The 15,506-nt window shown below is 37.7% G+C and overlaps 3 protein-coding genes across 6 annotated transcripts in view; 2 read left to right on the forward strand and 1 right to left on the reverse strand.

Annotated features, from left to right (window-relative positions):
- LOC107684394 (ski-like protein) overlaps positions 1–6,284 on the forward strand; it is a 10,188-nt gene extending 3,904 nt beyond the window's left edge. For all 3 annotated transcript variants that reach the window (XM_016480652.1, XM_016480651.1, XM_016480653.1), the window contains 3 exons: positions 37–299; positions 1,562–1,783; positions 3,559–6,284. In XM_016480652.1, the coding sequence (XP_016336138.1) occupies positions 37–299; positions 1,562–1,783; positions 3,559–3,807 (734 nt within the window). In that variant the 3' untranslated portion in view covers positions 3,808–6,284. The remainder of the gene's footprint in view (positions 1–36; positions 300–1,561; positions 1,784–3,558) is intronic.
- A 2,857-nt stretch (positions 6,285–9,141) lies between these two features.
- Positions 9,142–10,724, reverse strand: LOC107684395 (probable G-protein coupled receptor 160). The gene has a single exon (XM_016480654.1). It carries the CDS (start codon positions 10,425–10,427, stop codon positions 9,375–9,377), a length of 1,053 nt encoding a protein of 350 aa, XP_016336140.1. The 5' UTR covers positions 10,428–10,724; the 3' UTR covers positions 9,142–9,374.
- A 3,211-nt stretch (positions 10,725–13,935) lies between these two features.
- The window catches only part of LOC107684393 (NAD kinase-like), a 9,765-nt gene continuing 8,194 nt past the window's right edge, over positions 13,936–15,506 (forward strand). Inside the window, exon 1 of one of the 2 annotated variants that reach the window (XM_016480650.1) lies at positions 13,936–14,019. The gene's annotated coding sequence lies outside the window, so the exon portion shown is untranslated. Of the gene's footprint in view, positions 14,114–15,506 lie in introns of both variants that reach the window. The other variant, XM_016480647.1, reaches the window with a different exon arrangement.

Here is a 15,506-nt window from a genome sequence, read left to right on the forward strand (position 1 = left end):
ACGGGTGGGGTTAACTCTTTCTTCTCTTTCCCCCAGATCTTCCCGCATCTCCTTCCTCCATTGCAGAGGAGGCCAAATCCCACCACGCGGGCGAAGCAAACGAGCGCCGCCAACCTCCTCCGTCAGTCGCCATGGAGACCAGCCCCGGCAGCAAGCAACACGCCCCCATTCCCACGGAGGGCAAAGACAGTGGAGCAGAGGACGACAAGGACAGGATCATGCTGGAGATCGTGCAGATGTACCGGCGGCAGCAACAAAAGCTGAATTCCACCCTTCAGAAACAGCTGCAGCTGGAGATGGTGAGACAGTCAGATTAGACCAATCATCCCTTCCTGAGTCATAGAGGCTCTGTTCCAAACCTTAATGAGCTGTCTGCTGTCTACATAGGCTTCTAAGGAAGCATCATAACTCATAAGTAACCTGTTGGCTTCGTACACCATGCTCACAATTGATTATAATAGCGACTGATGTTAGCATATGGTACCTAACGACACGTTACAAACTTAGATATGATGATCCCCTTGCGACAGACCTCCATCCTTAGAATTACAATTTTAAGTCAGCAATTGTACTTTTGCGCAAAATTTTTTTTTTTGAAAAAGACAATATGTTTTAAAATTAATTGCTTTTTAGTGTTGTAAAAATTTAAATATTTTTTCTTTTTAATTTCTAATAAGTCAACTGTATATTTTCTGCTCTCTAATAGGATAATATTAGATAGAGCAGAAAATATTTCTTACTGTTAAAAAGATTAGTTGAGGCAGCGCTACGGGCGCCCCAAGTTCGAATCCTGACTCGAGGACCTTTCCTGATCCTGCCCTCTATCTCTCTCCCACTTCGCTACCTGTCAGTTCAGTCAGATCTGTTCAATTGTAAACGCGAAAAATGCAAAAAAATGTAGATTTCACATGAAAAATTAAAGGTCATGGTGAAAATTCCAAAGTTTGGAACCCGTTTGCCTTAAATTTATGTGAAATTAAAAATGGCATCTAACCTAAGTTGAAAAGCTGAGTACAACGAATAAATAGCAAACACGTAATCAATGAAATAGTCAATTTTTAATTCAATTTTATCTGTACATTTTATATATATTGTATATGCACACATTTATACATTTCCTGCTGCCGTTTTGGAAGAAAATTGTCATTAAGTTTTTTATATTGCATCTGGGATTGCCTCATCCGTGAAATGATACGTGCGATTCTGCCCTAGATTTTGGCCTAAACGGGGATCTTAAAACGCAGCGTGATTTTGCTGCCTTCTTCTTGGAGCAGCCTTCATGTTGTGTGCATGCCTATGATGTTTAAAAATGCTCCTCTAAATAGGCAGCTCACTAGAGATTGGAATAGAGCCAGGGAGATGGACTAGTTGTTTATCAGAGAAGCTCTTTTGTGCTCCTGAGAAAAGAGAGAGACCTTGTTATAGTGAGAGTAAAGGTGAAGGCCAGAGCAGAAAGGAGTATGTTCCAGTTGAGCTTTATCACCCCCGACTCGTCCACTACAAACCCTCGACCTTTGCCGTACATTGTTTGACGAATGTCTTGATGTGCGTGTGTGTGCAGGAGCTGGAGGCAGTGCGCGGGGGTGAGGCAGCCAGGCTGAGGGAGTTGTCTGTGGAGCAGCTGGAGCTGCAGAACGAGCTGGAGGCGGTGCACACTGAGCATGCTCAGAGACTGGGGGAGGTGCGGCAGGAGCAGAGACAGCTGGAACACCGACTGGAGCAGCTCAGACAGCAGAGCTGCGCCTGCCAACCCAAAGAGCAGGAGGCGCAGTACAACGTGCAGGTACATGTGTGGACCGCAGCAGAGCCAATCTGAGCGTGCCCGAATGACTGTGTGATGCAATGATAAACTATACCCAGTGTGAATTATTCCCGTACCCAATGCAATATGCTGCATGTATCAGCGCAGAACATCTGTGTGTGGGAGGGATTCAGTAACAGGAAGACAGATACACACGCACACTGAGATGGAGAGCCAGTGCCTGACTGATTTGCACACTGGGCCTGATTTCTGCATTTTAACTATCAATTAGGACAATGGTGCTCAAACTTTTTAAACCACATATCCAGTCTAATCAAATCAGACTGTCTAAATACTGGCGATATTAGTGCACATTAAAAAAAAGCAGTGCTGTTTTATCATACTAGATACATTTGAAAGTTCTGTTATAATGCTACTCTGTGCGGTCATCACCGGTCTATTTAAACGCATAACATATTAAAGCGTCTTTGGTGTTTCCATGTTTTTTACAAAACAAAACCGGAAATCGAGGGGTTATGACGTCATTGGCAGGTGACACAATGACACTATGGACACGGTCTGTGTCACTAGTTAAAATTGCTTATTTCTCTGGATTTAAACATTCTTCGAAACATTTGGGATAATGTAAGTACACAAGTCAGCAAAATATATAACACTGTTCTAGTGGTTTTTGGATATTTTAATAATAAAATCTTACATATTGTGCCTTTAATGTTGCTAAATGCAGGGGTAAATGGAGTCAATGACTCTAGAAAAAATATTCGATAATAAAAATTACACATAAACTAATTAAGCGAAAATTAGCAATGTTGCCATGAAATAAAAAAGTACAATGGAATAAATAATAATAATTATAAAAATGATACATATCAAATTATTTAAAGGGATAGTTCACCCAAAAATTAAAATTGTCATTAATTACTCACCCTCATGTCGTTCCAAAACAGTTTGACCTTAGTTCATCTTCAGAACACAAATTAAGATATTTCTGATGAAATCCGAGAGCTCTCAGACCCTCCATAGACAGCAACACAACTGAAATGTTCCCAGGTCCAGAAACGTCGGTAAGATAGTCCATGTGACATCAGGGGTTCAACCATCATTTTACGAAGCTACGAGAATACTTTTTGTGGGCAAAGAAAACAAAAATACGGGTTTGGAACGACATGAGGGTGAGTAATTAATGACAGAATTTTCATTTTTTGGTGAACTAACCCTTTAAATTAAAATGAAAACGGAAAATACAATTCTATATCAATAATACTATAATAACACTGTATCAGACATCAAATCTCTTAAAATATTTTCTAAAAGTAAAGATTTGCAGATGTAAATTCATTAACTGCTCTAATACATTTATAGTTGATGCACTGTGTTTTTCTTTGTTTTCTTAATTGCATTCTAGTTTTTTTTTCTTGTTTTCTTTCTTAAGCCTCTAAGCTCATTGTTCAGTTGAGTGGGTTTGTTAAAATAAGTCTTTGACTGATAAAGGCTCAGGTATGCTTTATTTTCTGTATGTGCTCGGCTATATGCACAGTTCAGCATGCAAGCCTTCCAAAGTATACTCCTTTGCCCATTAGAATGGATAGATGCATTCAGCGTGTGCGCAGTATCCAGTAAACCATTCTTTTCAAGCTCTCAAATCCCTCGCACATGCACTGTTGTCCATGCAGACATGAAATCTTAAAATGGCGCTATAGATTAGCTCTACTGCAGGAATCACTGGTACTCAGATTTCTTTGAATGGAATATTTTGTGCGTTCCTGTTTGTAACCACGCTCTCCTTCTGTCCGCAGCTGTGCGATCTTCGCTGCCGCCTGGAGCGTGCCGAGGCGGAGCGGCAGGAACTGCAGGAGGAGCTCTGCAGAGAGCGGGAGGCCAGAGAAAAGCTGGAGCTCATGATCTCGCAGCTTCAGCAGCAGATGGTCCAGTCTGGCACCAAGGGGAGCCGCAGCACTAGCCCTGCCCAGCCCCCGACCCCTTCCGCAAGCCCCCAATCCCAGCATTCCCTCTCTTCACCGGCCCCTGAGGTAACCACCAGATAAACTCGCCCCCCTCTCTCGCACACTTCCACGCCTGTAGCCCAGGAACACGCTCGCCCACTCCCCGCAGAGTAACAGACAAACACAAGACAAACTCTGCAGAAAAGAGCAGCTCTCCCATAACTGCTTCCGTTTGTGTTGCACCACCACAAAAAAAGACTTAATGTTTGTGTTCAATTTAAAAAGACTTTTCGTGTCACCCTGCCCTCGACCAGTCGTTAAGCATTTTTTGGATGTACATGTCTGTTTTAATTTATAGTCGTGCTGAGAGGCTGATGGGACAGTGGAGGTATTTCTTTGTTGGACTTCTTGCCTCCTGTGGTGTTGGGAAAGCGCTCAAGTGCTTTTCCGGTCCCAGCTCTTTGGATACAGGAAACTGACACTCAGTAAAATACTACCTGTGACACGAAGCCCAAGGATGCCAAACGGCAAGACGCCAATGCCCTGCAGCAGCAAGAAACCATGTGGATGTTTACTTTTTTATTTTAATTTTGTGAATCTTTTTTTTTTTTTTTACAGAAAAAATGGGAGGTTTTTGTTAACGTCACAAAAAATATCAGTAAAAATATTACTCTATAGCATATTTAAGTCATTATACTTAATACAAGCGATTCGGAAACGTAGCCCCCTAACTGAGGCCCCCGATTTAAGATCGTAATCCTCCCCCTCTTCCTCTCCATCTCCCCTCCATTTTCTTTCCCTGCCTGCCGTTTGTCTTTTCAGTCTGGTGTTGATTATATGTTTCCTGTCTGCACTGCTGACCCTTTGCAGGCTGGTATATGACAAACAGCTCAGTTCATTCCTGCATGATGCAGTAAGCAAAGACTCACATTCGCCCCCTGCTGGAGAACACTATGAAACTCGGCCCCCATTTAACTACAGGCAGTTTTACAAAAAAAGCTTCAGGATAGTGCAGTCCACCTCACTCTGAAGTTTATGTTCAGAGCATAAAAGGATTCCTGTAGCTCCAATAAGAACATACTGGTTGTAGACATCCAATCTTTAAACAAAGCACACAGTAGACCTTATATTTGTCCTTTTCTTAGCAAAGGATTCATTAGTAGTGCAATTGACGATGTAAAGCATTGAAGTACGTCACAATCTCCCATAAACCTAAAGCTGATTTCTTTATTCATCTGAGAACTGCTAATAAAGTACCTAGTTTTTGAATGCTGGATTCCAGGTTAAATGATTTGGCTGTCACGTATTGGGTGTTTAGCCTGAATTTTTTTTTTCATATATCCCTCTTATTCATTCCTCCGTGTCATTATTCTGGATGAGTGAACAAACAGGTCTGACAGGGAGAAAAAAACAGACAGGGGGCCAAGGGAGGGATGTAAAGGAATTAATGCTGTCACGTTAGCTCCCAGTCACTGAGGGTTGAAGAGGCACGCTTTGTCTCGGCAGAATGGGGCAGCTGCCTCTGATGCCCACTCATACATCAGCTGTTAGATGGATGAAGAAAGATGGACACAGGAAGTGAAGCGGTTTTGCCACTAGAGCAGTTTGTTCTTTCTTTCTTTTTTCTTTCCTCTGTTCAGATTGGTTGTGTAAACAATATTGGACGTAAATCTAGGCTTCTTTCGTGATGTACATATCTCACATAGAACATTCCACTGTGCACAACTCATCGGATTCACAGTCAGCCAAGCCGCAGCAGTTTTCTAAACCTGATAATGTGTACAGTGCAAAACCTCTTGGACGCAAAAGAGGAAAACGTAAAGAAACACCCTGACTTATGTGAATACATCCAGCCATGAAGAATCAAAAAAACAAAACTATATTGTAAATGAGTGCTTTGCCATTTTTGAACTTTTTTCTTGACTTATTCAGAAATTATTTAACGTATTAACTAATAAAGATTTATATACACTTTGTACATACGGTAGTCATTAATATATTAACTAAATTCTTATAAACAATCTTTCAAGGTTTCTGATCACATTTGCAAAAGCTGGGCGTAGGCCAAGCTCTATTGTTTTTTTTTTTCCTCCTTTTTTTTTGCCTGAAGAGTGGTTGTTGATAACGTGTGTAAGGTGGTGTAGGGATGCATGATGCTCAGAACCCCTACACTTCATCCAACGGGGAACGGGAACAGTGACATATGCTGTCCAGTGCCTCAGCGTTTCCCTTCAGTGGGTCATTTCGTCCATTTCATTGGAGCCCACTGAGATTGACAACCTGTTGTTATTTTGGTGGTGTTCAGCTTTTCCTCTTCCCCATTTTATATATATATATATATATACATACATACATACACACACACACACACACACACACACACATATAAATATATAAAAAAAATTAAGAATTTAAAATTCTTAGAAAGAAGGGAGTGAAATAATGCATGTATTGTTAGCTACTATATTGTTATGCTAAAACACAGATTCATTATTGCTAAAATGCAGAAATGATTTTTTTCTATTCTCTCTCACACATATAACCTTTCCAAAAACGTTACTCCATATTGTCTGAGAAAAATAGTCTTTATGTAAATGGGCACAAAATGTGCTCAAGAGCCTAATATAGATGCTAGAAACATTTGATATGAGAGACTGTGTGTGTACTGAAAAGAGCGATGTTTTTATATATATATATTTTGATATGAGAGACTGTGTGTGTCAGTGACAAATGAGACATGACTTACTGAAAAGAGTGATGGTTTTTTTTGTTTTGTAATACAAATATAAATATACAGTTTTGATTTCATGTGTAGTTCTTTTGAGAGATTGTAGCATTTGTTTTGGCTACAATTTCTGTACAATCAGTATTAGGTTTCTTTTGTTTTCACCACAGTTACCTCTGTAGCAGCCAGTTTAAATGCTGTTTTTGATAGTTTTGGGTATTAAAATGTATTTCTGAAACTTTCTAGAGTATACCTTTTCATTTGTAACGATTCTATGAAACCTGTAAATTGCATTTTGTACACAGGGGGGCGCTGTATATCTTCTATGTAGAATGCCATGTTAAATTTGAATTCTGGGCATAGGAATACAGTACTCTTTAGACTCTTGAAACAACAAACCTGTTTTTGTCTTTTGCAGTGTTAAGAAAATAAATACAGATAAAGTTGTACATATTCGAGACGTGTGAAATATGTTGAATATCTGATATGTATAGGCCTGGTATAATATAATTAGCAAAATTGTACTTTAAAGCAATCTAATGCTAGAGTTTTTCAGCAAAGCTACCATGTATTTTGCATTATAGAGGAAATATCCAATTTAACAGGGGATAATGATTACTGTGGCTCCCTTGAGCTGATTAATGGCAAAAGAGATAAGAAAATTGCAATTATATAAACAATTTTTTTATAATGGTAAAAATACACATAGTATACAAATAACTACCTGCCAGCACAGCATGTGTCCCTATGATCTTAATCACATATTTTCTCATGTGTAACCGAGATGTCACTATTAAAGAAAAGGGGAAAAAAAAAAATCAGATGTGATGCTTTTTTTTTTTTGAGAACACAATCAACACTGTAATAGAAACAATGTCATTGTTTATGACTTTCGTAAACAGCAAAGATATTTTAAGTTGCAATTCTGAGATATGAAATGCAGTGTTTGTGTGTATCATTGCATATGTTGCCAATCCTACAGTGTGATGAGAGGTTTTTTGCTCTTGCATGAAAATGAGACATTGCTCTCCTACCTCATGTTGTGATAAGATATTTTCTAAAGCAGATGACACATCTCAAACTGGTTATCATGATCGATATTTACGAGTTAAATACATGTACATGCTTTTAGCTAATACCTCAGTTGTATCTAGTGTTTTATTGTTTATTTCCCCTATTTCAGACATTGTAAATATCTTGTATAGACAATGAACTTGGATTTAATTCAAGTAAAGTTCTGTAGTGTCAAACCGACTGTGTCATTGTACTTTTTTCATTTTATGCCTGTTTGCTTTGGCAGGTTTTCTTAAAAGTACAGTTCACACAAAAAATGACATTTTGGCATCTCTTTACTCATCCTCATGTTCCCGTATGACTTTCTTCTGTCGAATGCTTTTTCTTTTTCTTTCCATTGTGGTGCAATGTTTCTTCACAAAAACATTTGAAACATTCTTTATCCCTATAAAGCCTACTGTATAATATTTGATGAATTTACATGAATTACATGAATTTGTAAGGCCTCTACATTTTCAACATAATTAAAACTTTGCTGAGAAACCTGTTGTACACAATCTACTACATGCTCTCTGTCATCTGATTGATAGTTAATACTTTTTTAACAAGTATAAGAGGCCTTCAAATAATTATATTTTGCTGTGAAATATCCAATGATTTTTTTTGAAGTAAACAAAAGCATGACTTTTATATTGTTATTAATATTTCAAGACGAACACTTACTGGATTGAAGCAAAACTTTACTTAATCATCCATACTTTTTTTTTTTTATATATATATATATAAAAGTCATGTTAATATGTATCAAATATGATACAAAATGCTTTTTGAGTAATGTTTATTTGTACATTTCAAATATCAAAATATCTCACTGAGACATAGGCCTATTATTGCACTTGCAGATATCAATTGACAACATATTTATATGCATTTTCTGTGAGTAATCTGTTAAACTGATTTACATTACAAGCTGTCTGAATTTCATTTTACTTTTTGGTCACGTAAGTAACAATATGCACCAAATTGCATATTTTTGCTCAGTTTAGTCCTCTGAATAAAACGATGTGTTTGTTCCTCCATGAGTGAGAGCTTCTCACTAGATTATATGGGCCATATTTTTTTTTCAATATTTTCTTTTAATTTGTTCCTAAAGTTTCAATAAGCTATTTATAAAAAAAAAAAAAACGTTTTTTTTAAACTCCATTTAAAAATATATTTGTCTGACTATTATTTAACATCTTTAAAGGGTTAAAGGCACAATATGTAATTTTCGCAGCTAGAGGGCGCGTATTTAAAACAAACAAAGAGACAAAGGCTAGTTTGATGAAGCCGTGACTGAGTGTGGAATCATGGGAGTTGTGGTTTTCTTCCCCACAGCCGATGGAATTCCACGGCACTCTGGCAGAAATCATGTTCATGGATGAGCTAATGATTTATTAACGTAGTAGAATGAAGCAGGGTGGGATATTATAATAAATAAATCTTACATATTGTGCCTTTAAATCGTATTTTGTGTTCCACAGAACAAAGTCATACAACGTTGAAACGACATGGGGTAAATATTGACAGATTTGACATTTTTGGATGATCTTATGTAAATATTCCTAAACTTCAATAGTATCGAGGAGTTAATAAACCGGTTAGACTGCTAGACTAGTTCAAATGTAAATATAGGCTACTTCCTTACTTTTGTGCATCTTCCTTGTAATTTTCATGGGTCCAGTTTATTTGCATACAGACAGAAAACACGTTGAGCTCTACCTTTGAAGCAGAAATCACATAATTCTTATATCAGTAGTCTTCTAAAAGGTGCTGGTCCAATATTCATTTTTCTAGTAAAGAGACGAATCAGTTGAGCAAAAATTATTTGCAATTTCTTTTTATGCAAACAAGAAAGCAAAGAAAAACGCCTTCTCCGAAGTAAACATGGTCAGATATTTAGTGTTTTAACTTGAGTGCGGTCATTGGATTGTTGTCCATAATTCCACTCATCAGCTCCATATGTAAAACAAAAGTACCAGGAACAAAAACCATCTGTAATGGTGTCGATTTTCTTGGAATTCGATGTAATAGAGCGACCGCACAGAGCCAAAGCGACGAAAAAGCTGTTGACGAAACACAACCAGATGACGTTCAGCTGCAGGTGCGCGTGCATCTCTATCTGCAGCAGCGGCGAGATGATCATCAGAACGAGAAACGAGGCCCACGTGCCGAGGAACGTATGCATGGCCCGCCTTAAACAAACCAAGCAGCTTTGTTGAGTGGAATGCAGAAACACCTGCACCCTCCATTTCTCAAACGGAGCATACGAGTAAAGAATGACGCAGGTGACCGTCAGTAACAATGCTACGAGAACCTGAGAGCTCTGAGATCTACTAAACAGCTGGCACTGGTGCTTCTCAACATCTTCTAACAACAGAACAAAATCAGGCTCCCAGAAAACGTACAAAGCTGCTAGAATCCAAAGGAGACACACTCCAGCTATGTAAGTAAGCTTTTGTTTCCAGGATGTGTGTGTTGAGCTTGACGATAGCGTCCAGAAGTTGTCTAGTCCTACAAGGAGGAACACTGGCCAGTGGAGCATGTCGTAGATAAAACAAGCAATCTGAGCCAGCAGGCATATGTGATACCTGGTGAAGTGCCAGCCTGAGATGTTGAAGTCTTCCAGATAGAAAATAGCCGTGAGGCCAAAACTCAAGAGACTGTCAATCAGTGCCAAGGAAATGCAGAAGAATCCTGAGAAGCTCCTGATCATGTAGTGTCGCTGCACCACGACCACCAGCCAGTTCAGCAAACTCTTGAGCCACAGAACCAGCAGAAGCGAAGGGATTGATGTTTCCATGGTACAGCATAATCCAAGGCTGAAATCAGAACAATCAACAGACCAGTCTTTCTTGTAACTGGCCAGCAGTTCCTCATTGAAACAGTTCACATCAGTTGTCAGTAGACACACCCTACTGAGGTGAAGGCCAGCCCTGCACATTAAACGAATAGCCCACTTTCAGTCAGAGTTCTTTATTATTTGTTAAGCATGTATGGGCATTATATAATTGTTTCCATGTATTTAAATGTAGATGTGGTTTCACTTTTTGTTAAGTTCATCTGTACTAATGCTGATTCAACAACACTACTCATTCAGCAACTTACATATTAAAATATTAAAACTGTATATATAGATATAAAAGCTGGAAATAAACACTAGCATAACTAGAGTTACCTGCATACCAGCAGTGCAGTATACTTGCCAGTACTTGCCTTTTCATTCAACAGTTCCTGCCAATAAAAACATGTATTAAGTGTAGTGACATAACAAACAAATTTCATGTATGTATGTACTTATTTGAAAGTCACATTAAAATATTTTGGAAAATCATGTTTAAATTACTATGTCTGTCATTTAATTTAGCTACTTTTAAAACTTTTATTGTTTATTTTATTGCTACTTTTATTGTTTTACTTTTGCTCCAAACCCAGAATTTCAATCTTTAACTATTTTTTTTTTTACATTTATGACTGATGATCTAAGCAAAGAGTGAAATAAATATGAACCATTTCAATATTTATTATGTGAAAATGGCTTATATCCATGAAATGTAGGCTACAAAAATGACAGTTGTTGCACAATATTGCCAAAAATAAATAAAACTACTCTAATGTAGTCATTAATTTTATGCCAAAACTCTTAAAACGTTTACGATTTTCAAGAAAAGCATGCCAAAAATGATCTTGTAATGCATATGCGTCCACTGTTGGACATTTGTTAGCAAACAAACTAGAATTTTTAAAATTGTGTTTAAGGGTTTATTACTAAAAGGCCACATTGTCTCTTTGTAACATCCAGCTATAAGGTTAAAAGAATACAGGTTTGTGCAGAAAGGAACTTGACTTTAAAAGGGTGTGTTTACGGCTAAAGCTATGGATAAATAATTGGCTGTAAAGAAAATTAAACTGGGTGTTGCTAAAACAGAGTGTTTTCCATGTTCAGAAGAGACAGGGACATGTCTGCACAAGCAGGCACATTAAGTTGGCTCCACCCTTCTTTGAGAAAGATGTGGACAAGTATTTTCTAATAGTAAAAACCATTAGATTGCTTAGAGCTTAAAAAGCAGCAAAGACATTGGACATAATTACAGGGTGCACAAGTCTGGTTATGTTCCCTTCCTTATTAAAGGCTCTGTCTCCATCCCTGGCCAAAAAAACTGATGTGCAGGTTCACATTTTAATCTTTCATCATGCAGGGTGTTGTATGGTTGTCCATTGAATCTTAGACAGGTATGAGAAGATCAGAGATTTGACAAGGTCTTTTTAAAAATTCTTTTCACTATTTGACCTGCCAGAGGTGGTAATAAAGCTTTCAACTTTCAGAACTCAAAACAGCTTTTAAAAATGAATGCTTGCGCAGCTTAGTTCCATTTCTTGGATTTAAGCAGCAAAAACATTTAAACACGTGATGGTGAATGTGATTTTACCAAGTAGAGCATCCACTCAAATGATCAGATTTGAGTGACAAGTTTACAGTTAATTTTAAGTTTTGGCTTACAACCAAGGTTTCTTTTCCTCATGGGTACAGTTATGGTTCGGGTTAAGTTTAGGGGTCAGAATATGTTTTTGGACATGAATGTTGTTCCAAGATCAACAAAAGATGTTGATCCAGGATTATGCTGGTTAGCACAGCCCAATTAGCCCTTGCTGGTACTCTAACTAAACCATAAGCACCCAAAACTCATCCTTTTTCCATCAGGCAAAAGTAGCTGTGACTTATTTGCAAACAAAAAACAAATTACATGTTTTACTTTTTATAAACAGCAATTTATATAAAGCAGAGCGCTAGTTTCTTTCAGAAGAACAACGTTTGTAATGTAAGATGTGTAGGCAGACATGAGTAAAAAATGATATATAAAATGAGTATAATAACAGCAGCTGTTTATGCATTGGCTTTATGCATTGTTTGCAAAAGCGGAGTGTTCACATAAAAGTGAAATGACTGAAGTGCAGCTGCTATTGATATTGAACTCTGATGAAAGAATAAATCATAACAAGGGCCAAACCACACCTGTTTATTCATTTCTTATTCATACTGGAAAAGTATTATCAATTTTTTATGTAATTGTCCCAGTTACACACTTGCGTAAATTCATCATGTGACAGAAAATTTAAATAAGACAAACGAATGGCTATTTGTAATGTCTGTTTACTTAAGAAACCTTGTAGTGTATGAAGGTAGAATGACGTCAAAAAGATTTGCATACGCAGGGTAAGAGTTGTGGAAGTGTACATAAGACTGTAAGCGTAAATTACATTTGCATGCGCAAGAGAAGCTTTGTAAAGGTGTAAATCGCGTTTCAAGCGCAAGAAAAAATTATTTGCAGCATTTTACTGTTACTCGTAAGTGTAATTCATGTATTGTGAAACTGCAGCTTCATGCTAACGCAAAAGAAATATGATCTGCATGCTTCTGACTTCCATTTTTCCGCGCTTACACTTTTGGCACGTTTTTTTTCGCCAAAAGACGGTCAAAAGCACTGCAAGCCTGTGAACAGTGATTTGCAAGCGAAAACAACAGTTTAAAGAACTGCAAAACGGATTGACTGCATAGAACCAATCTGTATGTGTACAAAACTAACTGTTGCAAATGTCTAAATGACTTGTGCAAGTGGGGCAAAAAGTTCCCGAAATAATCCGATATGTACAGCTCCGTCTTTCTTTTCTCTGCACTTACAATTTTGGCACTGTTCTCTCACTAACTGAGTTTTGCAAGCGTGAGGGGGAGGGCGGGGCCACCTTCTTCTTGTAGCCAATCAAATGAGCCTCTCGCTGACTCTCCATGTACTCTTATCTGATTGGTCCAATAAACACAGCATACGCCAAGACATTAATCTTAATTTAATTCAGGATCGTTCTTGCTGTCGGAATGGTACTTTTAACATACACATACAGTAAAAAAATAAATAATTACACTCGTAATTACACTTACGAATAACAGAAAATGCTGCAAATAATTTGTTCTTGCGCTTGAAACGCGATTTACACCTTTACAAAGCTTAATTCTCTTGCGCATGCAAATTTAATTCACGCTTACAGTCTTATGTACACTTCCACAACTCTTACCCTGCGTATGCAAATCTTTTTGACGTCATTCTACCGTCATAGTAGTGTACGTTAGATCACAATAGGCCTATGTGAATCGCGGCCATAGTTATCAGTTGTGTACTTAAAATATTATCAACTGATTTTAATATCTATTCGTGATTGATTCCTTGATTATTGTTATTATTATTATTTCAGTTCAGGATGTTCATAAACGGGATTTTCAGCATGTGGAAGAGAGACTTTTATCATGACTTCGAAGAGATCATGTTAATAATAAATAATTTTATATATAAAGAGAGACCTGGATAAATGTATTAAAACCACACAAAAGGCAAAAAAAAAAAAAAAGTAAGGAAAATATTACGAAGGCATACTGCGCAGCAGCACTAGTGTCACGAGCACCCTCGTGATGTCATTGTGGACATCCCATAATACTATTGAGCAAGCCGTAAGCCTCAGTAGCTGGAAATAGTGTTGCTGTCAAGGTAACGCGTTCAAGTGTATTACATTTACCTCTTCAGTTGTGAAAGACTGTGAAGTCCAAAAGGGAAGTTGCGCGTTTTTTTTCCCTGTGATTTGGTAAGCGCTGGTGTAACGTGTTTAGCTAAGTTACCTCCGTGTGGCTAATTTAACGGAAGTTTTGGTCGATGAAAATGTTCTCGCTGATGTTTGAGTAATGTGTCGTGTCGTGTCGCTTAATGTGTTCAAGATTGCTGCTGCTTGTCACTCCAAAATCCTTGTTAGTAGCGTGATAGTTTGCATTTGTAGTAGTATAATAAGTTTCAGACTAACGTTAGCTGCCTTTGCTCATTGTGCAGCACGTCCTGTGGTTTACTGGTTGATCCAGTTGAAGTACGTTAGATCATAACGAAAAACAGTAAATAAATACATAGGCGTTTGACAAATAACATGCACATGGAATTGTTTTTATTACAATCAAGGTTTTAGTTTACAGTTTCACTTTAAGTTAGTGTCTATATTTATGGTATTTATTTTTATTTTCACCTTTTAATAATTTTAAATCACCTTGTTTGTGTTGAATTGTTTTGCAATATGGCAAATATTGAATGTAGCGTTTAGAATCTCACAATTCTGTTAAAAATAGTTGTTCAGTGGAGTTTTGTATGTCTCAATACAGACCATGTTAACTTCCCTAAAGTATTTCATGTCCGCTATTATTAGAGATGCACAGATTGCAATTTTCTTGCCCGATTCCGATTTCCGATTTTTTGGAAGTGTCACCTGCCGATTCCGATTTTCTTTTTAAGAACTATAATTGACATCATATACAAACAAAAATCTATGCAAATTTCAATGCAAAAATTATTTACATAATAAAAGAAATAATTAAACATTACAATTCCCCCAATCTGGACTAAGTTACAGATTTTCTCTCACTTAAAGGGGTCCTATTATGCTTTTTCACTTTTTCAACTTTAGTTAGTCTGTAATGTTGCTGTTTGAGCATAAAAAAGATGTGCAAAGTTACAAAGCTCAAAGTCCTCTTCAAAAGAAGATATTTTATTGAACAGAAATCACTTTTCAAAAACTACAACGGACGACTCGTTTGGACTACAACGCATATTTTCCGGGATTTGTGATATCACAAATATCGACGAATGGGACGAGACCTGGCTGAGCTGCACTAGAGAAGGCAACGAGTGTTATCACTATGTCGGAGACACGCTAGCTTTCCCAAAGCAGACGAACTTAGAGTGGTTACAATCATCCGGGTTTAAATCAAGCTCAAATTGATTTGATTTTGACGCAATATTTACACTGAAGCTTGCAGGCAGCTATGGTAAGGGGCATGATATTTCCCGACCAGGCGCCGAGTGCTGCCAATCACAACACACACTGGCCCAGCTAACCAATCACAGCACACACTGGCCCAGCTAACCAATCACAGCACACACTGTATTTCAGAAGGCGGGCCTTCATTTGATACAGGAACTATTCGAGCCGTTCATGC

Source organism: Sinocyclocheilus anshuiensis, unplaced genomic scaffold, assembly GCF_001515605.1.
Source record: "Sinocyclocheilus anshuiensis isolate Anshui unplaced genomic scaffold, SAMN03320099.WGS_v1.1 scaffold301, whole genome shotgun sequence".
NCBI lineage: Eukaryota > Metazoa > Chordata > Actinopteri > Cypriniformes > Cyprinidae > Sinocyclocheilus > Sinocyclocheilus anshuiensis.